At 49.0% G+C, this 23,239-nt stretch overlaps 1 protein-coding gene and 1 long non-coding RNA gene across 2 annotated transcripts in view; one reads left to right on the forward strand and one right to left on the reverse strand.

Moving 5' to 3' along the window:
- The first annotated feature begins 12,727 nt into the window (after positions 1 to 12,727).
- Positions 12,728 to 16,372, forward strand: LOC140409547 (uncharacterized). Its single transcript, XR_011940386.1, has 2 exons — positions 12,728 to 12,870; positions 16,175 to 16,372. It is a non-coding gene; the product is annotated as an uncharacterized lncRNA (long non-coding RNA).
- A 5,245-nt stretch (positions 16,373 to 21,617) lies between these two features.
- LOC140408771 (dihydropteridine reductase-like) overlaps positions 21,618 to 23,239 on the reverse strand; it is a 31,839-nt gene continuing 30,217 nt past the window's right edge. Inside the window, exon 7 of the mRNA XM_072496438.1 lies at positions 21,618 to 22,586. Coding sequence (XP_072352539.1) covers positions 22,481 to 22,586 — 106 coding nt within the window. The 3' untranslated portion in view covers positions 21,618 to 22,480. The remainder of the gene's footprint in view (positions 22,587 to 23,239) is intronic.

A 23,239-nucleotide genomic window follows, 5' to 3' on the forward strand; every position in this document is an offset into this window, starting at 1 on the left:
ACAACGGATGCGTTACTATTTCCGGGCAAACAATATCACCGAAAACGAGCGCCAGGTGGTCATATTGCTCACCGCCTGCGGCCCGCATACGTTTGGGGTGATTAGGAGCCTTACGTACCCAGCTGCGCCGGACACCAAAACGTTTGATTAACTTGTGAATATAGTGGGGCAGCATTTTAACCCAACCCCGTCTACGATAGTCCAGCATTACCGGTTTAATACCGCTGGGAGGACCCCTGGAGAATCCCTTGCCGATTTTCTATCCAGGCTATGCAGGATTGCGGAGAACTGTTACTATGGTGAGACCTTTTCAGAAATGTTACGCGACCGTTTGGTTTGCGGTATTAACAATGCGGCCACCCAGAGAAAGTTGTTAGCGGAGCCAACATTGACTTTTCAACAGGCCATTCAAATAGTATTGTCCCGAGAGAGCGCAGAGCGAGGAGTACAGGAGCTACAGGGAATGGAAGTGCATGCCTTGGGGCGCAACCCCTTCCGTCCAAAAACATCCCCCCGCACTCCTGCAGTACCTTGGGCGAGGCAACATCCGGACCGACGCCAGTGGCCATCGGACATTCCTCCCCGAAGGGAGCCTTCTCCAGAGCCAATTGATGAGGAGCCATGTCCGTGTCAGACTTGTAGGCGCCGACCCGTCGCGGACGGCGGTCCTGGGGCACCAGAGGCGCCGTCGTTCCGACCAAAACTGGGACCAGCCCAGGGGCCATAACTGGGACCAGCCCAGAGGCCGTACCTTCCATGTGGATGAACCTGCGGCGACTACTCCTGAGGACGTGGAGACGGAGGACGACTGCCTGCAGCTGCATTGTGTGGCAGCTCCCCGTGTGGCCCCCATTAAGGTGACAGTACGGGTCAATGGCCACCCGCTTGAGATGGAGTTGGATACTGGTGCAGCGGTCTCCGTGATCGCCCAGAGGACATTCAACCGCATCAAGCAGGGTATACAGACCCTTACATTAACCAACTCACAGGCCAGGTTGGCCACCTACACGGGGGAACCACTGGACATTGCAGGAACTACAATGACCCCTGTTGTCTATGGACGCCAGGAGGGGCGTTTCCCACTTATCGTGGTGCGCGGCCATGGGCCCAGCCTGTTGGGTCGGGACTGGTTGCGCCATTTGCGGTTGCAATGGCAGCACATCCTCCAAACAGTTTCTGAAGGGTGGACTGAGGTGCTAGGTCAATACCCAGATGTATTCCAGCCTGGTTTGGCGAAAATAAAAGGGGCCGTAGCCCGTATCCAAGTTGAACCAGGAGCCACGCCACGCTATTTCCGGGCGCGCCCAGTGCCTTACGCCTTGCTCGAGAAGGTAGAAGGGGAGCTCACTTGTTTGGAGAGTTTGGGTATTATCAGGCCCGTCCGTTTTGCTGACTGGGCAGCACCAATCGTACCTGTAATGAAGCCAGATGCCACAGTTCGCTTGTGTGGCGACTATAAACTTACAGTGAATACGGTTTCCCGACTCGATCGATATCCAATGCCTCGCATAGAGGATGTCTACGCGAAACTTGCAGGTGGACTCTCGTTCACAAAATTAGATATGAGTCACGCCTACCTGCAGTTGGAGCTGGACCCTGCCTCCCGACCATATGTAACGATTAATACACACCGGGGCCTGTATGAATATACACGTTTGCCCTTTGGAGTATCCTCTGCCTGTGCAATTTTTCAACGTGTTATGGAGGGCATTTTGAGAGTTTTACCACGTGTGGCTGTCTACCTAGATGACGTTTTGATTACAGGGACGTCGGAGCAAGAACATTTGGAAAATCTGGAGGCTGTCCTTAGACGCCTTTCGGAGGCTGGAGTCCGTTTACATCGCACAAAGTGCGTATTTCAGGCAAAGGAAGTAGTCTACCCAGGTTATCGGGTGGACCGCGAAGGTCTGCACCCCGTCGCAGAGAAGGTGCGTGCAATTCAACATGCCCCCGCCTCGACTGACACTTCGCATCTTCGTTCTTTTCTCGGTCTCGTAAACTATTACGGGAAGTTCCTCCCCAATCTGGCAACTACCCTGGCCCCTTTGCACCTTCTGCTAAAGAAAAATCACACCTGGGTTTGGGGTCAGCCGCAAGAAACCGCTTTCCGGCAGGTAAAGCAACAATTGTCGTCGTCTGGGTTACTAACCCACTATGATCCTGGAAAGCCTTTGCTCCTCACATGTGATGCATCCCCGTATGGTATTGGTGCCGTCCTGTCCCACAAGATGGAGAACGGGGCCGAACGACCGATAGCTTTCGCCTCCCACACATTGACTGCAGCGTAGAAAAAGTACGCGCAGATCGAGAAGGAGGGCCTGGCAGTGGTTTTTGCAGTGAAACGCTTCCACCAGTACGTGTACGGCCGCCATTTCACTATCGTGACTGATCATCAGCCCCTGCTGGGACTTTTCAGAGAGGATAAGCCAATACCGCCCATTGCTTCTGCACGGATCCAGCGCTGGGCTTTGTTGCTTGCTGCATACGAGTATTCTCTGGAGCACAAACCAGGTACGCAGATAGCAAATGCCGACGCACTGAGTCGATTGCCTTTATCGACCGGCCCCATGTCGACCCCCACGACCAGTGAGGTGGTTGCAACCCCAAATTTTATGGACACCTTGCCTGTCACGGCATCACAGATCCGTGAGTGGACCCAGACAGAGCCAGTCCTGTCAAAGGTTCGGCACATAGTCGTGTATGGTGGGCAGCATAGACAGCTCCCAGGCGAGTTGCGGGCATTTTCCTCCAAGCAGATTTCGCAGGCCCTTTTCAAGGATCCATGTTCCTTCTACTAATTGACGCCCAGTCCAAATGGCTAGAGGTGCATAAGATGCAGGGGACAATTGAAAAGATGCGTTTATCGTTTAGTACGCATGGCCTCCCCGAGGTGCTGGTCACGGATAACGGCACTCCATTCACGAGTGAGGAGTTTGCGAGGTTCACAAAGATGAACGGCATCCGCCATATCCGCACTGCCCCTTACCACCCGGCTTCAAATGGGTTAGCAGAGCGCGCAGTGCAGACATTCAAAAGAGGCCTAAAGAAGCAGTCTTCCGGATCAATGGACACGAGACTGGCTCGCTTTTTGTTTACGTACAGGACCACCCCCCATGCAGTGACTGGGGTAGCTCCCGCAGAACTCCTAATGGGCCGGAGACTTCGCACCCGCCTTAGTATGGTTTTCCCGGACATTGGCGCAAAAGTACGCCGCACACAAGAACGGCAGGGACAGGGATTTTCTCGGCATCGGCCGATTCGGCAGTTTGCGCCCGGTGACCCAGTGTTCGTTCGGAATTTTGCTGGTGGTGCCCAATGGGTTCCTGGTGTAATCTTTCGCCAAACGAGCCCTATATCTTACCAAGTGCAAGCCCAGGGTCATCTCCAGCGAAAACATGTAGACCATGTTCGGTCCAGAAGACCATCCCCTCAAAAGATTCCCCGCCCCCGAAGCTCATTTCAACAGCCGCAGAGACCAGAGACAAGGGAAGGTAGTCCTCACAATCTTCCACTGGTGCCTCACTCGAAGCCTGCGCAGGTCGTTATGGGACCGAATGGAGATAGAGACGCTGACATGACGGAGGCAGCAGACTCTGACTCCGAGATGGAGACACAGGATGCATCAGAGGGGGAATCCTCGGGTCCACGGGCCGTGGATGTACAACCGTTGCGCCGTTCATCACGGAAGCGCCGGTCTCCGTCTCATTACACGCTGCCTGATTCAGCGCCGCGTGCAAATGGTGTCCGGCCTGCGGCCAAACGAGTCCGACGACCACCTTCGCCAGGGTCTTCGGTGGATTCCTTGGACTTTGGGGGGGAGGGATGTTATAACCTGCCGACTTACCATTGGCTGGGGACTAATGACTATCCCACAATCCTGTGGGAGTATGAGCTTCCCCAATGAGGGGGGCGGAGAAACCACTAGTAAACTCCTCGTATAAATAAAGCTGGCCAGTTCAGGAACGAGCAGGAAGGAGTATGTAGCAAGGGAAGTTACTGCTACTGTTATGTATATATGTTATATAGTAAATAAATGTTATTACTTTGTATCCTTAAAACTCGTGCTGGATTCTTCGTGGCCCTTACAAAAATGCTCTAGGTCTCCGCGATGAACCATCCCTCTCATGGGGAAGTCATGCAGGACTATTTACTACAGGTATTTACAGTTCGGGACTGGACGCTATGGCTGTGTGGTGAATGTATTATGCCAATAATCCACCACTATATTAGTATCTGTGCTGTTGCCCTTGTATTTGTATCTGTGGACTTCCGGTGACGGCGGGCGGGAGGGGGCCGCACAGTGGAGGGCTCCCGTTCGGCAACGGCATTTTTGGGGCTTTAAGCCCGGTCCCAGGGTCCACGGAGATGGCAGAAGCAGGGAGAAGGCACGGAGGAGGCACAGTGAAGACACAGGAGGAAAAAAGAACAAAGAAAAATGTCGAGGGTGAGCAAGAAAACGGCCGTTAATAAAACAGCTGAAGGTCCGTCGGGGAGTGGAAAGGTCACCGCGGGCTCACCAAGGAAAATGGAGGCTGGAGCACAAGGGAAGGCTGCACTGCTTACGGTTGAAGAAATAACTAAGGTGATGGCTGTTGAATTTGAAAAGCAGATGGTGCAGATTGCGAAATGCATGGAGACGGTGAGGAAGGAGATGAGGGAGGTTTTGAGCGTGCTGGTGGAGGAGGCGGTTTCCCCGGTGAGGACGGAGGTGGGAAGCGCAGTGGCGGAGGTGCGAGAGCAAGGGGAGGCGCTGAAGGAAGTGAGCGACCTCAAAGCCCTCGCACGCAGCTGCAACTACCAGGCCGTTATGGCCACTCAACATATGAAACTCGCCGTCCGAGACGTCTACGTGGCGGGGGTCTGGTCCAACTACGTGAGACAGCGCCTACTCAAAAAGGGGGCCCTGGACCTGGATCGGACGGTAAAGTTAGTCTCCTCTCTGGAAGTAGCGTTCCAGAGCCTTAACGCATTCCCGGCTGACCACGCGACCCCCTCGTGGACCCCCGATCAAAGACTACCCCAGGCCTGTGCCGCGCGGCCGCCCGCCCACCATGGGGGGGCTACTCTGCTATTTCTGCAGCCAGTCCCCCGACAGCACTGACCGGCCTGTAACACGAACTGCAGCAGCTGCGGGAGAAAAGGACATTTCACCAAAGTTTGCCTGGCCAGGTCCAAGAACTCTAACTCACAGGTCCGATCCTCCGATTCACAGGCCTGCAGACCCCGTAGTGTGGCAGCGTGTCGGCCGACTCTGCCCTCAGTAGACGCGTCATCGGCCTCGTGCTGTCCGTGGGGGCAGCCATCTTCCAGCCCTCACAGCACGTGTGACTCACGGGGGCCGCCATCTTGGCCATCCTCCTCAACGCAGCCGGCCACGTGCGATCCATGGGGGCTGCCATCTTGGACACCATTTTCGTCACTGCCCGCCACGCTTGACCAACGGGAGCCGCCATCTTGGCCGCCATCTGCTACGCCGCTCGACGCGTATGATCAACAAGGGCAGCCATCGCAGAACCGCCCAGCACCACCGACCACGCCGGCTACTGCAACTCAGCGCGGTCACCCTGGACCAGTCGTGCCCCAAGCACTACCGGAGCTCCATGATGACCGTCCGGGTAAAGGGGCACGAGACGTCTTGCCTTTGAGACTCCGGGAGCACAGAGAGCTTCATTCACCCGGACATGGTAAGACGCTGCTCGCTCCCAATTTTCCCGGCGCACCAAACCATCTCCCTCGCCTCTGGGTCGCACTCGGTGCAAATCCGAGGTGCACTACCGCAACCCTAACAATACAGGTTGCCGAGTACGCCAATTTTAAATTATATGTGCTCCCAGACCTCTGCGCTCCTCTCCTATTGGGACTAGATTTCCAATGCAACCGCAGGAGCCTAACCCTGAAGTTCAGGGGGCCCCTACCACCACTCACCATATGCAGCCTCGCAACCCTAAAAGTCGACCCTCCCCCACTCTTCGCAAACCTCACCGCCGACTGCAAACCAGTCGCCACCAGAAGCAGTCGGTATAGCATACAGGACAGGACTTTTATCAGGTCCGAGGTCCAGTGACTCTTGCGGGAGAGAGCCATCGAAGCCAGCAATAGCCCCTGGAGAGCTCAGGTGGTGGTCGTCAAGACCGGGGAAAAGAACCGGATGGTTGTAGATTACAGCCAAACCATAAACCGGTACACGCAACTCGATGCGTACCCCCTTCCCCGGATTGCAGACATGGTAAACCAGATCGCACACTCCCGCGTGTTCTCCACGGTGGATCTGAAGTCTGCATGCCACCAGCTCCCAATCCGCCCGGAGGACCGCCACTACACGGCTTTTGAGGCAGACGGACGCCTTTACCACTTCCTCCGGGTCCCCTTTGGCGTCACGAACGGGGTTTCGGTGTTCCAAAGAACAATGGACCGAATGGTAGACCGGTACGGGCTGCGGGCCACATTTCCGTACATGTACAATGTCACCATCTGCAGCCATGATCAGCAGGACCACAACGCCAACCTCCACAGATTTCTCCAAACTGCCCAAACCCTAAACCTCACTTACAAGGAGAAATGCGTTTTCCGCACAACCAGACTAGCCATCCTCGGTTACGTTGTGGAAAACGGGGTTCTAGGTCCCGACCCCGACCGTATGCGCCCCCTCCTGCAACTGCCCCCCCCCCCCCCACTGCCCCAAGGCCCTGAAGAGATGCCTCGGGTTCTTTTCATCTTATGCCCAGTGGGTCCCCAACTATGCGGACAAAGCCCGCCCACTAATCCACCATCTTCCCACTGGCGACTGAGGCCGGCCAGGCCTTCAGCTGCATCAAGGCGGACATCGTCAAAGCCACGATGCACGTGGTGGATGAGTCCGTCCCTTTCCAGGTGGAGTGCGACGCATCAGAGGTTGCTCTCGCCGCTACCCTCAATCAAGCAGGCAGACCAGTAGCGTTTCTTTCACGCTCCCTCACCACCTCCAAAATCCGGCACGCCTGTCGAAAAAGAGGCCCAAGCCATTGTGGAAGCCGTACGGCACTGGAGGTACTACCTCGCTGGTAGAAGGTTTACCCTCATCACCGACCAACGATCAGTAGCCTTCATGTTCGATAATACGCAGCGGGGCAAAATCAAGATCTTGAGGTGGAGGATCGAACTCTCCACCTATAATTATGATATAGTATATCGTCCTGGGAAGCTCAAAGAGCCCCCAGATGCCCTGTCCCGCGGCACATGCGCCAGATGACCGACTACGAGCTATCCACGATGACCTCTGCCACCCGGGGGTCACCCGGCTTATCCACTATATCAAGGCCCGCAATCTGCCCGACTCCACCGAGGAGGTCAGAGCTATGACCAGGGACTGCCAGATCTGTGCGGAGTGTAAACCGCACTTCTATCGACCAGATAAGGCCCACCTGGTGAAGGCATCTAAAGGAAACTTTAATTTATGGGATCTTAACCTGTCGAACTACGCCAAGTTTGGGGGAAGCTTAGTTGACGAATCAAGTCCTGGCGCAATACGACAAGTTGTAAGATTTGTAATATTTGTAGACTGTGTTAAGTTGTTCAATTCCTTGTATTATTCGACTGTGTATAGTTGAAGGAATTTATATCATCTCTGCTATTCGGTTATCAGTAGCACTTTGCGAATACTGGAACTCAGCAGAAATTTGCAGTATAAACTCCTCAGGTGCCAAAAAGAATTGTTTTATTTGTAGTCGCTTGATTACAATTTGAAAGTCATTTAAAGGGCAATTCGTAGACAATTCGAAGCTTTCAGAGAATTACAGACATTATCTTTCTTTGCTTAGGCAGACAGCTCGAAAGTAACTTTTAAAAGGTCAAAGTCTGGCAATGAAACATGAAGAGAGAGAGAAAGCTAATCTTCAGCTAAACTCAAACTCAAAGTCAAAAGTGGACTAACATCACTGACACAGACTGTTAAACTGACAGAACCCCCAAAAGACATTAACCTAAAATGGAGACTATTAAGGACAAAACTGACTAAACTAACAAAAAGACAAACTGACAGAATCAAAGACAACACCAAAAGACATCTCCACAACACACGAGACAACACAGCACAACACACCCCCAAAGACAATACACTACAGACAACACTCTAAAATGGCGGGCGGAAACTTTTCAGTTATACACTTTCATATCTGTCTTAAGTCGTCTAATTACACCCCAATATAATCCTAATTGGTTTGGGTTAGACTCAAACACATTTGATTTGATGTCAAGCCATCCATCTTCAATGTGCAACATTAGATTTTTAATTGTTTCATGTCTACATGTTATGGAATGTGATATTTTGCTAATCTTTTAGCTGGCTTGGCTAATGTAACAATTGAGACTTCATATCGAGAATATCTATATGATTCAATGCTCTTACAAACTGCATTGGATTCTTGCCACCTAGTTGCCATGGAACTCGGTCCTTGGTCTTGACAATTAGCACAAGCAGTGTCAAATTGTCTTGCAACTGTGCTGCTATAATCTTATCATGGAATTTTATGCTGTTTCATGTATCATATTGAAGTCCTGAATTTATGTGTGCTGAAATTCTCATTTTTAAAAATGAGTACTTAAACAGCTATCTTTTACCTATACTAGTTGTATTTGAAATACCTGGTTCTACAGTCGGCCCTTTGATAAATCGAAAAATTTAGATATATCAGAAAAGATTAAAATACATCATTAATGCGATAGGATAGGTAAAAGCGCAAAGAATCATTGCAGTTTTAAACAATAAAATGGAATTAACATTGCAACAGGCATTTCAAAATAATTATTATAATTAATAAATTAATCAAATTTTATCACATTGGTAATTAATAATAACTTCATGTAAAATTATTATACAATAAAAGTTGAACATATGATCTAGTAATAAATGGTAAATGATTATCAAAATGGACATCCTCTGGATTATACACAAAAGCTTGTTGAAAGGGTTAATTTTCTTACAGACAAAAAGAGGCGTATAGCTTGGAATGATGCCATTCGCATCTTTAAACTTTTTTTTTGTCACTCAAATGGACTGGGAGTAAAAGTTGGATTGCTGCCAAATTCCCGTTATCAAATTTCTTTGAACAACCTGTTCTTTTGGCTTTTAATCAAAGATTGTTGGGGGTTTTTTTAAACCAGCTTCCACGTTGTTTGAAGTTTTAATTTCCAGGCTAATTCCAAACATTTATTTTAAAATATCAAATACAATAACTTATTAAATATATAACTGAACCAATCTTGTGCTGTATCTTGATTTTCTGTCGACGAATTTGTCGATTCTGTTAAAGGAAACACAGCTAACAAGATATGTTAATTTCTTTAAATTAATAAAGCAACGTTCAGAATAATGACAGTTTTCTTAAGTTGACAGTTCTTGGCAGCCGTTCTCTTCTGAGTAAGTTCTCTTTTTCGTTTGGAAATTTTCTGTCCCAAGTAAACATCTTTCTGGGCAATTTGTGCTTTGTGAAAGCTAACTTTGTGACTGTTAGTACTGAGGGGGTTCAAGATCACCCGTAGGTCTTTGTCATGATCATCTTTCTTGGTGGAAGTTATCAGAACATCATCTTCATATTGGATAATGGTGGAAGGCCGAACAGGCAGTTGCCTGAGATGATTCTGTAAAGCCATGTGGTAAACAGTTGGGCTATTATGATACTGTTGTTGATTAACTGTAAAAGCAAACCATGGTTGTAGTTGCTTAGCCAGTGTTGCTGACCAGAAGCCAAACTGGGTGTGTCTTGTTTGTACGTGTTACATGGTTGACCATGAGGTGGAAATGTATTGTAGTGAACATTGTCTACTTCATTGTCATCTCTTGAATCCATCCGTTGTTTTTGATAGCATTTTGCCATCCAGTGTCCTACTCTACCACAGAAAAGACATTGTGGTATTTTCTTACGTGATTTTAATGGAGCAAGGGTACATGTTTGTTCTAGCGCTGGTGGTGAAATTGTAGTTACTGCTGATATTCCTGCAGGTGCTGCAACAGCCGCCACTGGAGCAGCAGGTAACATGCGTTGGATTTGAGCAATAGGCTGCATTTGAGCAGCTGCGGTGTTAAAAGTTGCCTGATTGTGCAAACCACGATCTATCTGAATGCATCGGTCAACTATGTCTCGGTATGTGCCAGCTGTGGCCCAAGCTGGTAAAACCAAATTCAAGGCAGCAGAAACTCCAGGTTTAACACCGGCTATAAAACCGTTTTTAATGGACTTAAAGTGTTTGCATCCCATGTGTCATTTTCCTGGTCGAGTGTCATCCCTGAATATTCCATCCAAGTATGTCAAAATCTTTCCTCAAAATCCTGAATATCTTCATTTTTTTGAAAGCAAGCTGTGATCTTAGACCAATTGGTCCTCGGGGGGCGAAATTGTAATAGCCAATTCTTGATTGTTAGCCAACCAGCTTCTAAATTTTGCAAATCGTCTCCAAGGGCAACTTCCACTTCATTTCTAAGGGTTGAACTTATACGAGTACCTAGCATGATAGTCAGAATTTGTACTCCATCAAATGGGTGGAGACTGTAAATGGCTTGTAATCTGTGAATTCCATCCCATGTGGTCTTACCACCCTTTTTAGGGTGTGGAAGACCCTTGGACCATTCGTCAATTTTAGAAGGATCAATTTATTCATGAACCCATTGGTGGTCAAATATGTTTCTAGTGATAGTTTCACCATCTTCTTCTATTTTTTTGCTTCCAACTCTAACTCGTTTGTGTTTTAAAGGGGCTAGTTGAATTGCTTTAGTATTTTGTATTGTAGGAACACTATCTTCGTCTGATTCATCCGACAGAGAAAATGATTTATTTTAACAATTGATCTCGGCTGTGCAATTGCCGATTGTGCCACTAGGTGGGTGGCTTGGACTGCTTTCTGAGTTTGTTCAATCTTTTGCACAGAAAGCATGTTTGTCAAAGAATTGCAGTGTTCAGTCACGCTGTTTATATTTCTTTCTAAAACACATCTTTCTTTCACTAACTTGCAATTTTCAAGTTCAATTCGCTCAGTTTTTAATTGCAATTGACGGTATTTTGACTCCACTTCAAAGACTTGATTTCGGAATTCTGTTATTTGAAAAGATAACTGCTGGAGTTCAGAGGTTTTGTTTTGCAAATCTGTTTTAATTTCATCATAATGCTCAAGTTTGGATTTTGCAACTCGTAAATCTGTTTTAATTTCATCATAATGCTCAAGTTTGGATTTTGCAACTTGCAATTCTGTTTCAAGTTTGGATTTTGCATCTTGTAAATCTGTTTTAATTTCATCATAATGCTCAAGTTTGGACTTTGCATCTTGCAATTCTGTTTCAAGTTTGGATTTTGCATCTTGCAATTCTGTTTTAATTTCATCATAATGCTCAAGTTTGGATTTTGCAACTTGCAATTCTGTTTTAATTTCATCATAATGCTCAAGTTTGGATTTTGCAACTTGCAAACCTGTTTTAATTTCATCAGAATGCTCAAGTTTGGATTTTGCAACTTGCAATTCTGTTTTAATTTCATCATAATGCTCAAGTTTGGATTTTGCAACTTGCAAACCTGTTTTAATTTCATCAGAATGCTCAAGTTTGGATTTTGCATCTTGCAATTCTGTTTCAAGTTTGGATTTTGCATCTTGCAATTCTGTTTTAATTTCATCATAATGCTCAAGTTTGGATTTTGCAATTTGCAATTCTGTTTTAATTTCATCATAATGCTCAAGTTTGGATTTTGCAACTTGCAAACCTGTTTTAATTTCATCAGAATGCTCATGTTTGCATTTTGCATCTTGCAAATCTGTTTCAAGTTTGGATTTTGCATCTTGCAATTCTTCAACAACTGCAATTAGTTGCCTTTTAGTAGACCTATACTCATCATCACTTCGTTCAGTATTAATTGCAACTGTTGGTATTTTGACTCCACTTTAAAAACTTGATTTTGAAATTCTCCGATTTGAACAGATAACTGCTGGAGTTCAGAGGTTTTATTTTGCAAATCTGTTCTAATTTCATCATAATGCTCAAGTTTGGGTTTTGCATCTTGCAAATCTTCAAGAACTGCACTTAGTTGGTCTTTAGTGGACTGAAGCTGATGATCACTTTTATTTTTAACAATGATCTCTTGCTGACTGTGTATCTGTCCCGTAATTACCAGGGACCATTTTACACGTTCTGCACCGTGTAATCGTGTGCATTTTCCCCATGCTCTCTTGATATTATTAAAGGACCACTGTCCTCTGGGGATATCATACTTTGATTCAATTTTTTTTGAGGTTTCACATAGGTTAAAATGTCTACGAGTGAAAGATCGACAATCCCCCAACATATCTTCAACAGAAACATCTGGTATTCCAGCACCCCCCTTGGATGTATTGGGGAGTAATTTTCTGCCTGCTAAAGGCTCTGAATCTACACTTTGATTTGGGTCAGCCATAACTTTTCTTGATCGCTGACTGCCGTTTTATTTTAGTTACTGCAGTGACTCATCTTCCAGTCACGTCTATGATAGTCTAACCGACTGGCACTTGATTTATTTAACACAGTCTATAAAAAATGTTCTTTTCAAGGGTCGAAGTACTGATTGATGCGGCTTTAAGACTTTTAATGGGTGAAAAAGATGTTTCTTACCCCAGTCTAGCCGTGGGTTCCGGCTGTCTTCTGGGCCTCCTCCGATTATCTCCAAAGCTTCCCGAAGGTTCCCGACCTCCTCCGATTATCTTCGAAGCTTTCCGTCGTCACCTGGGCCTCCGAAGGTCGTCCTCAGTACTCCCCCCTCCTGCCTGACTCGCCAAAATGAAGGAATCTTTAATTTATGGGATCTTAACCTGTCGAACTACGCCAAGTTTGGGGGAAGCTTAGTTGATGAATCAAGTCCTGGAGCAATACGACAAGTTGTAAGATTTGTAATATTTGTAGACTGTGTTAAGTTGTTCGATTCCTTGTATTATTCGACTGTGTATAGTTGAAGGAATTTATATCATCTCTGCTATTCGGTTATCAGTAGCACTTTGCGAATACTGGAACTCAGCAGAAATTTGCAGTATAAACTCCTCAGGTGCCAAAAAGAATTGTTTTATTTGTAGTCGCTTGATTACAATTTGAAAGTCATTTAAAGGGCAATTCGTAGACAATTCGAAGCTTTCAGAGAATTACAGACATTATCTTTCTTTGCTTAGGCAGACAGCTCGAAAGTAACTTTTAAAAGGTCAAAGTCTGGCAATGAAACATGAAGAGAGAGAGAAAGCTAATCTTCAGCTAAACTCAAACTCAAAGTCAAAAGTGGACTAACATCACTGACACAGACTGGTAGACTGACAGGCTGACAGAACCCCCAAAAGACATTAACCTAAAATGGAGACTATTAAGGACAAAACTGACTAAACTAACAAAAAGACAAACTGACAGAATCAAAGACAACACCAAAAGACATCTCCACAACACACGAGACAACACAGCACAACACACCCCAAAGACAATACACTACAGACAACATTCTAAAATGGCGGGTGGAAACTTTTCAGTTATACACTTTCATATCTGTCTTAAGTCGTCTAATTACACCCCAATATAATCCTAATTGGTTTGGGTTAGACTCAAACACATTTGATTTGATGGCAAGCCATCCATCTTCAATGTGCAACATTAGCTTTTTAATTGTTTCATGTCTACATGTTATGGAATGTGATATTTTGCTAATCTTTTAGCTGGCTTGGCTAATGTAACAATTGAGACTTCATATCGAGAATATCTATATGATTCAATGCTCTTACAAACTGCATTGGATTCTTGCCACCTAGTTGCCATGGAACTCGGTCCTTGGCCTTGACAATTAGCACAAGCAGTGTCAAATTGTCTTGCAACTGTGCTGCTATAATCTTATCATGGAATTTTATGCTGTTTCATGTATCATATTGAAGTCCTGAATTTATGTGTGCTGAAATTCTCATTTTTAAAAATGAGTACTAAAAACAGCTATCTTTTACCTATACTAGTTGTATTTGAAATACCTGGCTTCGACAGCATCCCGGCCCTTTGAGCGCCTCGGTATCGATTTTAAAGGGCCCCTCCCTTCCAATAACCGCAATACATATTTCCTCAACATTATTAATGAGTTCTCCCGCTTCCCGTTTGCCATCCCCTGCCCCGACCTGACCACGTCCACCGTTATTAAAGCCCTACATAGTGTCTTCACCCTGTTTGGTTTCCCCAATTATGTCCACAGTGACCGGGGCTCATCGTTCTTGAGCGACGAACTGCGTCAGTACCTGCTCAGTTATAACCCCAGGGAAACGGGCAGATGGAGGGAGAATGCGACGGACTGGCAGACCGTCCTACTGATCCTGAAGTCCAGGAATCTCCCAGTTTCTCACTGGCAGGAGGTCCTCCCCAAGGCGCTGCACTCTATTAGGTCCCTACTTTGCACGGCCACAAATGAGACCCCTCATGACCGCCTATTTGTTTTCCCTAGGAGATCCACCTCAGGGGCCTCGCTTCCGTCCTGGCTGAAGACACCAGGGCCAGTCCGACTCAGAAAACACGTCAGGAGCCATAAGTCCGATCCTCTGGTAGAGAGGGTCCCGCTCCTACACTCCAACCCCAGTACGCTTATATCGAACACCCCGATCGGCGCCCGTCGGTTCCACCACCACCACCGCCCCCCCACCATATCCTGCCCAACCTACCATGACCTGCGCCCCCGCCCCTATATGACTCCCATGCTCCTTCCCGCCCACCATCCCTCCTTCACCGATCCATAGGAATGAAGCTCCAGAAGAGACGCTCCCGGAGTCCACGTCTGTACCCGCACCGGCGCCCTCACTACCGATGCCAGCACAGACGAGCTCGACACCCGGGCCAGCAACAACGTATGAACCTGTCACCCCCGCCGGACTTCATTTTTTTAACAGGGGGTGAATGTGGTGAATGTATTATGCCAATAATCCACCATTGTATTTGTATCTGTGCTGTTGCCCTTGTATTTGTATCTGTGCTCTGCTGTTGCCCTTGTGGGCTCCTCCTGTGGGCCATTGTATGGCATTATCCATAGGGGAACATGTTGGAGCCTGAATGGGCTCCGCCCAAGGCTCCTCCCCTTGAAGGTAGATATAAAGAGCAGTCGACCTGCAGGTGGTTCTCAGTATTGGATCAGTCGCAGGCAGGCACTGTTCTAAGTTGATTAAAGCCACAGTTTACTTCTACTCCCCTCTCGAGTGAATTGATGGTCGCATCAGACTGCTCAGAGGGAGCGAGAAGGTAACTAAAGTTTTAAAAACTGTTAAAAATTGTGCCGCTAGCTGGGATTGGGTTGCCAGGGCCGAGGGGTATAGCGGGGAGCATCTGACCGACAGTTCCATGGATTCAGGGTGTCCCCCCTCGGGATCAGGGTGGCCTGGCTCTGTGTTTTAAATGCACCCATTTCGTACAAGTTATAGTACCCTGGCTGTTCATGAATCTGACTGCTCACTGTGTTCACAAAGCCTCTGATCATTTGGGAGCACACCCAGACCCCCCCTCTGGAAACCCCAGATCCCATATGATCTACTAATGGGATAGGTGCAGACAGCTCAATCAGTGGTTCACCAGCTGCTGCCACTCCTCAGTGCACTCATCAGAAGCACAGCTCCACAGCAGGGAAATAGCAGAGCTTACCTCTAACAAAGGACACATGCATTGTGGCCTTTGGCATTCTCCCTCACACATTGTCCCTCTCAGGGCAGAGGCCTCACCCATGACACCATCAGCTAGCCCACTTTGCAGGACCACTAGCTATATCCAAGCCCTGCCTGTCCACTTCACCCCTGCTCCCATGCATCCTGCCCCCGGTCAGGTTGTCACACCCTGGACCCACATCACACAGCCCATCCAATGAGGACACCCACAATAGATCCCACTGGGGAGACAGGACAGGGGCTGCAGAGTCTATCGCTGACATGGGTTGTGGCAGCCACAAGTACCCCTGTTGACCGGGATGGGTGGTGAGGATAGAGGCTCCCCACGTCACAGGCCCAATGGGGAGAGGGATGCAGTGTGGAAAGCTGAAGGGTGGCGTGGGTTTGGGGGACATGTGGAGGATGGAATAGATATGCAACTCAGGGTCACAATATAGTCTTTGGATCTGGATTGGCAAGGGAGTACTCACCTTGCTAACATGTCTTCTCTTTCTCCACCCCCTTGCAATCAATGAATTTCACAATACAGCCAGGAATATTCGCTATCCACATGGCCGCAGAATCCTTTGCAGATGTACAGAGGCTGGAGGCACGGGCCTGCTCAGGGAGGACCCTGCACAAGAAGAGCCTGCCTTCAGAATATCTCCAATTCAGTACCAAATTTTATTCGACAATGCGACTATGAAGCACCTCAAGCCATTTTATTACATTAAAGGCTCGATGTAAATGCAAGTTTCATGCTTCAGTCTATCGTTCAGTTGTTGGTTCACATATGACACGAACAGAAATGAATAGGGCTCCCAATGGGAGGAGAGTCTGCTCCCTGTTCTTTGGACAAAAGTGGCGAGAAGTGGCTGTAGTCCTTTCATACTCCACTTGGTGGACTCCCAACCTCATACAGTATCCTGCTGAGCGCTACGTGCCTGTATCTGTCCTTCAAACATATTTCAGCTTCTACCTGTAAAACGCACACAAAATAGATTTTCCTCACAATAAAAATGGTAATTTCCTGGTGGGAGAACTAGTACTCGTGTACCCATGGCAGGACGTCAAGACAGGGTGCTGGCAGAGACCTGAAAATAAGTCCCCTCCTGGTCATCCACACCAGGGATGGTGTTCAGGGCAAGAAAACTCAAGAAATAGGGAAGTGGAAAGGGAGAAAATACCACAAACAAAGGTTATCCTTAAAGAATGGCTGTAAAGAGCCCAAAAATACAGAGCCACAGAGAGTTAGACAGCAAATGTGGAATTTAGACTGGCCTTTCTTTGCATGTTGTCAACCATTAGAAACTGTGGGTGAGATCTTCTGGCTGTTTTTGCCGGCAGAGCCTTCTGGTCCCACCAATGGTGCACTCCCACCACGGATTTCTCACAGGCCTGGGATGGATTCAATGGCAAATCTGTTGACAGCGGAGAGACCAGAAGATCTCGTTGCTGGCCAACAGCAAGCTACCTCCCACCGCCAAGAAGCATGCCACAGGGAGGCCGGAGAATCTTGTCCTGTATATGCAATACACTAAGGAAAATGTTTCACCTCTAACTTTAGAGGTTAGGGAAGCATGAACAGAGCAGGTAACATACATCGGGCAGGATTCTCCGCCAACACCAAAATCGCAAAGCGTGATTCGGTGGAGAATAGCCGACGCCAAAATCGCGGTTTGACACCAAATCGGGATGCTCCAGCACCCCGAAATTGCTGTTAATGTGTTGCCCACAGCGCTGGCATATCATTAGCAGGTCTGGCCCGCTTTTCTCCGGGGCCTCCGCGATTCACCGCCTCCGATGAGTTCCTGGCAGCGTCGTTCACTTGTGGTCTCGAAAATCGTGAACCTGGCAGCGTGACTGCTGAGCGAGAGAGGAGGTATGAAACGGAATGGAGTGACTGCGGGCTGCCGGCCCAGACACTGGCTATGCTGACTAGGGTGGGAGGGCCCCTGCCAGGGCTGGGGGAGCGGGGATGGGGGGTCCCCTCCTAGCTGAGGGGTTGGCCCCTGAGTGACAGGGGATACCAGCAGCGGCTGTGGCTCATGACCACCTATCCGGAGGCCACAGACAGACGCAGAGACCCGCTACAACGACGCCCATACAGTACCAGGAGTGTGGTCGAGCGTTGCTTCGGCATCCTGAAGGTGTAGTTCAGGTACCTGGACCGTTGTGGAGAAACCCTCCAGTATGATCCTGAGAGGGTCGCCCTACTGCATCCTCCACAACATTGCACAGCAGAGGGACGACGTGCTGGAGAAGGATGAGGTGGAAGGGCAGGACTCATCCTATGAGGAGGATGCGGGAGAGGATGAGCAGGACATGGGGCCCTGGCCAATGTGCACAGGACGCTCTGATCGCCTCCAGGTTCGATAATTAGGAGGGAAGGGGTGGGGTGGGGGAGGGGCGGGGTGGCTGGCCAGGGGCACGGATACCACATCCCAACCCCAAACCCCCTCACTTCTCATCCCGCTAAACTGCCCGCTTGCACACCCCTCCGTTATACATACCTGCGGCGCTCGGAGCTAGGGGTCCTGGGTTGGCAGTAGCAGCGGGTCTGGTCCATGGGATAGAGGATGATGACAACCTGCTCTGCGATGAGCTCCGTGTTACATATCGTATGACGTCTGACTTATGTCCACAGTAGCACCTTCCACCTGTGTGATCCCTGCATGCGTGCTGGCCGTTCCAACACACGGTCCGGTGCTAGGGACTGTCGTGTTCGGTATACTGGTTTAACACTGGCTGCAACTGGATGCAGATTAGATCAGAAAGATACTCCAGACCTTGAAGTTATTGAACTAATAGCACAGTTCTCTGTGAGTTCGATTCTCTGCTAACTTAAGCGTGGTTACTCTGTCTGACTGAACCAGACTAGCTCTTAACCACGTGGTGGAGGTGTGAGATTGTAACAACACCCTTGACTGACTCTCTAGATGTTCATCAGTGGAAAGAGGTGGAGTGTGAGTGCCTCGTGTCTTTTATAGTCAGATCCCACCCCAGAGTGTTCGGCCTGCTTATTGGTCATGTCCTGTTCTCTGTGTCCATTAGCTGCTTGTCTGTATATCATTATGTGTGTGTGTGTGTGCGCCTGTATATCATGACAGCGGCGGTGGGGGCATGGGGGTGTGGGGGGAAGAGAGAGAGAGAGAGGGGGGAGGACCGTCCTCCCCCTGGCCAGCCCGCCCCCACCAGAGCACCGAAGCAGGTTGTAACGGGTGTTTATTGTGAACAAATATATACAGTCTGTGCCCTAGTTCCTATAATTAAACTGTGCCCTGTACCCGTGCCAATCTAACTGGTGAATAACCTTCTGGACTCACGGGCACTAATGGTACGCCCAGGTGGTTCCCCAGATGGTACAGCAGGAGAGGACGCAGCCTGCTGTGATTCTTGCCCTGCAACACGGGTCCCCATTAGTGCACGTCTCCTGGGGTGACCTGGCCTGGAGGGGCACGGCCGCTGCTCGGGTATCCCGGGTGGCATGGTGCCATCCTGTTCTGCCCGCTGCCCACCAGATTCACCAAGGACAGGAGTGCGGGGAGTCATCGGCACAGACCCCATCACCTCCTCCTCCCTCGGGCGACTCCACGGGACTGGGGTACGAGTGGAACCTTCCCCTGTGGCTCCCCCACCTCCTGTCGCTGCCAGACCTGGAGGCCCGCTCTGGTCTCGATCTGGATCTGCATGCTCGCGGCCATGGAGCACAGGGAGTGGACCATATCCGCCTGGGGTTGCACCACATCACGCTGCAACTGTGCCACCACCCTCTGGATCTGTGCCACATCAGCCAGTGACTGGGCCACCTCCCTCTGGGACTGGGCCACCTCCCTCTGGGACTGGGTCACCTCACTCAGTGCCTGCGGAACGCCAGCCAGCGCCTGGGCAATGCTGCCAACATTCCCAGCCATGGCCTGCTGTGACTGGGCTATGCTGAGGAGCGCCGCTGCGATGTCCAGGTGCCGGTGAGAGGGCAGCCCTGTCCTAGGTCTCAGCCACTGCTTGCACAGAATGCCCCAGGCCTTGGACATGCTGATCCATAGCCAATACCTTCACCCCCTAATGCCTTCACCGTGGACGCCACCTGTGCGGTGTTGGTCTCGGTGGCTTGCATGGCCGTCACCATACCCTGCTCCTGCACGCGGTTGGACTCCTCCACCTGCAGCTGCTGGGTGCTCACCATCATCCCCTCTTGTAGTCCCCGGCTCTCTGACTGCATTTGCACTGTAGTTGGGACTGGATGTTCCAGAAGCCTGGGACCCATCTGCACAGCCGTTGGTTCCTGGGCCAGCCTGCCCTGCGACTGTCCGGCCCCTCGGCTGCTCCTACCTCCACCTGCTGTACTGGATGAGATGTGTGTTGTGCACCAGATAGTGTCCCAAAAACCTCTTCACTACTGTGCCCACCCGAGGTGATAGTCTGGGGTGTCCTGAGATCATTGGATTTACAGTTCAGGAGGTCATTCGGCCCAACAAGTCGGCAATGGCCCTTGGAAAGAGCACCTACCCAAGCCCATACCTCCACCCTATCCCCGCAACCCCACCTAACCTTTTTGTTTTTGGACACCAAGGGCAATTTATCATGGCCAATCCACCTACCCTGCACATCTTTGGACTGTGGGAGAAAACCGGAGCACCTGGAGGAAACCCACGCACACACGGGGAGGATGTGCAGACTCCGCACAGACAGTGACCCAGCGGGGAATCGAACCTGGGACCCTGGAGCTGTGAAGCAACTGTGCTAACCACTGTGATACCGTGCTACCCATGGTGGAGGGTGTAGGAGACAGCTGTGACGGAAAGTCAAGTGTCCTCCTTCACCCGAGCTCTGGGGTGTCCTGAGTCTCGGGCGGAGGGCGGTGTTCGGGCTGCTCTCCCCGTCAGTGCTCGGCTGTCTGGGGGGCACCGGCTCTGGCACTGGCTGGGGAGGGGGGACACTGGATGGACCCGCCCCATCTCCGGCAGGTCCTGTAAGACACAAGACGACATGTAGGATTAGACAGAAGGCTGGGGGGGGGGGGGGGGGGTGTTGGTGGTGTGGGGGTGCTGTGGGGGTGAGGCCTCGACACACGTCATGGGCAACTCGGCAGGATCTCACTTGCTCGCCCCCTGACCGCATTCCACCCCGGCGAGCGACCTCATTCAGGGCCCTCTGTTCGGGCATGGTATGGGGCCGCAGTTCTGGTGGTCCCCCACCGGTCTTCTGCCGCTCCCGGCGGTTGTGCACGGCCTCCTCCTGGGGAGGGGGGGGGGGAGAAAACACATACGACACCGTTAGACAGTCCGACGCATGGAGCCTAGGGGTTGAGTTGATGGTGGCCTCAGTATCCAAGGCACCTGGCCATGGAACAGGTGCTGGCATGTGGGACGTGGGGGTTCAGCCGTCCCCTGGGGGGATTGGGGGGGGGGGTTAGTATCAGGGTCATGGAACAGCCAACTCACCCTGAGGAGGTTGTGGACTTTCTCGCGGCACTGCATGCCAGTCTGGGTGATGTTGCCCATGGTGCTGACCGCCTCTGCCCCCTGCACCCAGGAATGGCGAATGGCGGCGTCTCTCTCCCAGGCCGGGGCACAGGATCATCCTTCTCTCCTCCACGGCATCCAGGAGGATCTCCACCTCAGCGTCCCTGAACCGTGGTGCTGGTCTCCTTTCAGCCATCTTATTGGCATGTGAACCTCATGAGTGGTGGAATGCGGTCAGGGGGCGAGCCTCATGGACCCGACAAATCCAGCCCCGTTTTTCCTGGAATTAATTGCGCTCCACGTGGCGCTGGTGCTAGCCCATTAAAAGCAACTGAATCGGTGCAGGTGTTGCGACTATTTTTCTGGTGTAAAACGCCACACATCCTCCCCTGGCTGTCAACACTTAGCCTGAGAAACGGAGAATCCAGCCCATCATCTTTGGGACTGGTAGTTCTGTTGAATCAGTGCAATGGTCTCAGACATGTCTCATAAAACCCCGAAAATATCTTCACCACATTGAAAACGGAATAAAGAAGGAAATAGTTCATTTTACTTATGGCAGTGTTACAAGGCTCAAATACAAATGCCAATGATCTTAATAACTCCATTTTACACAACACATTAAGAGTCAAGGTGCTTGCTCATGGCAACAAGGTACAAAAATACATGTGTGTAAAGCAGTATGATGTTTGTATTGGTTCTGTCATACATCAGAGCACTCATGTATAGTTATACAAGCAGACAAAACTAGAGCACTTAAGAATTTTTTTAAAGAAAATGCATCACCACCTGACATAATGCCTCATAATGACTGGTGCAAAAAATGTTTCCTTTTTATTTTCGCACTGAATTACACTTTTGTAAGTTTTTATTTTTTTTTAATGATCTTCCCATGTAATTAGAATGGATTCCTCCTCAGTTTCCCCACACAAGTTATTTATCTCAATTTGCTGGTCTGGGGCACAAAAAGGGAATGGGGGGGGCATTTCCCCAGAAAGAGGAAACAATTTTTAAAAAATAATGAAAGAACATCTTCACCAAAGTATCTTCCCCAAACCTTCTGCTAACTATTCGAGAGTCAAATAACTCTGTGGACGCATTGTATAGTAAAAAGAGATAAAGTAAAAGAAAAAACATTAAAAGGAAAAGTAAAGTGGCAAAGTGGAGTCCAAATAATTAAATAGAGAAACTGGCAACATACAGGAACTAGTAAACTGTAAATTGTAATGTTGCAATCAAGTATTTGATTTCTCACCTCCCCCTGCAAACTCCACCCCGCCACCCACCAAACTGAGACTAGTATCATTCAACTCATACTGAACATGCTAAATGGCACTTCGCAAAAAAAAAATAGATTTCCATGTTAGCGCTTTCACAATAGTAATTCAGTCTTAAAGTTGAGCAGGAATCAGTTCAGTTTTGCTTCCAGTCGTAATAAGCTGAACAAGGCTTCCTGAAGTAGGTCTGGTTTCTTTATCGATCCAGTTAAATAAGGTCCTGGGAAAAAATACACAAAAATGCGTGTTAAGCAAAATAGAATATTTTCTTAAAATGCTGAAGAGGAAGATTTCCCACAGCTTCAAAATTAATGTTCTTAAGTTTTCAAACAGGCCTGAATACACCATATCTTCCACTTTTCTTTTGAGATTACTAAACTTCTGTGTAAGGCAGCAGGAGAACTGTCCCAAATTGCTTCATAAAATATAATGCAATGAAACAGTCATGTTTGAGGTTCACCCAGGGCTACTGCACTGAATCCATAACTCAGGAGAGTTGGCATCCCAGAATTGATCATCTAGTTGTCTGCTGTGACCAGGGAAGTTTGGGCAGTTCTCAATTGGACTACTGACAGATTACAATGTAGTTGGAGAATATCTCATCGCAAGAAGGGAGGAAATGTCCCTCCATCAGAAAGTACAGCTTTCTTTTAGCCAAACAAAGTACTACACTGACCAGGAGACTGCAATACACACCTCAGATTATCCCATGCTCCAAGTGAGAGGGAATGAAATGTTGGTGTGCAGTAACTGAAGATCAAGACAAGTAGAAAAAGGATAATGCAAAAGGCACACACACAAGGCCTATTAAAAGCACTAAAAGGGAAAGAACAGGAAAATGTGCTTTTAAGAGCTCAGTGATCAGTGCGCAGA

Source organism: Scyliorhinus torazame, chromosome 3 (assembly GCF_047496885.1).
Source record: "Scyliorhinus torazame isolate Kashiwa2021f chromosome 3, sScyTor2.1, whole genome shotgun sequence".
Classification (NCBI taxonomy): domain Eukaryota; kingdom Metazoa; phylum Chordata; class Chondrichthyes; order Carcharhiniformes; family Scyliorhinidae; genus Scyliorhinus; species Scyliorhinus torazame.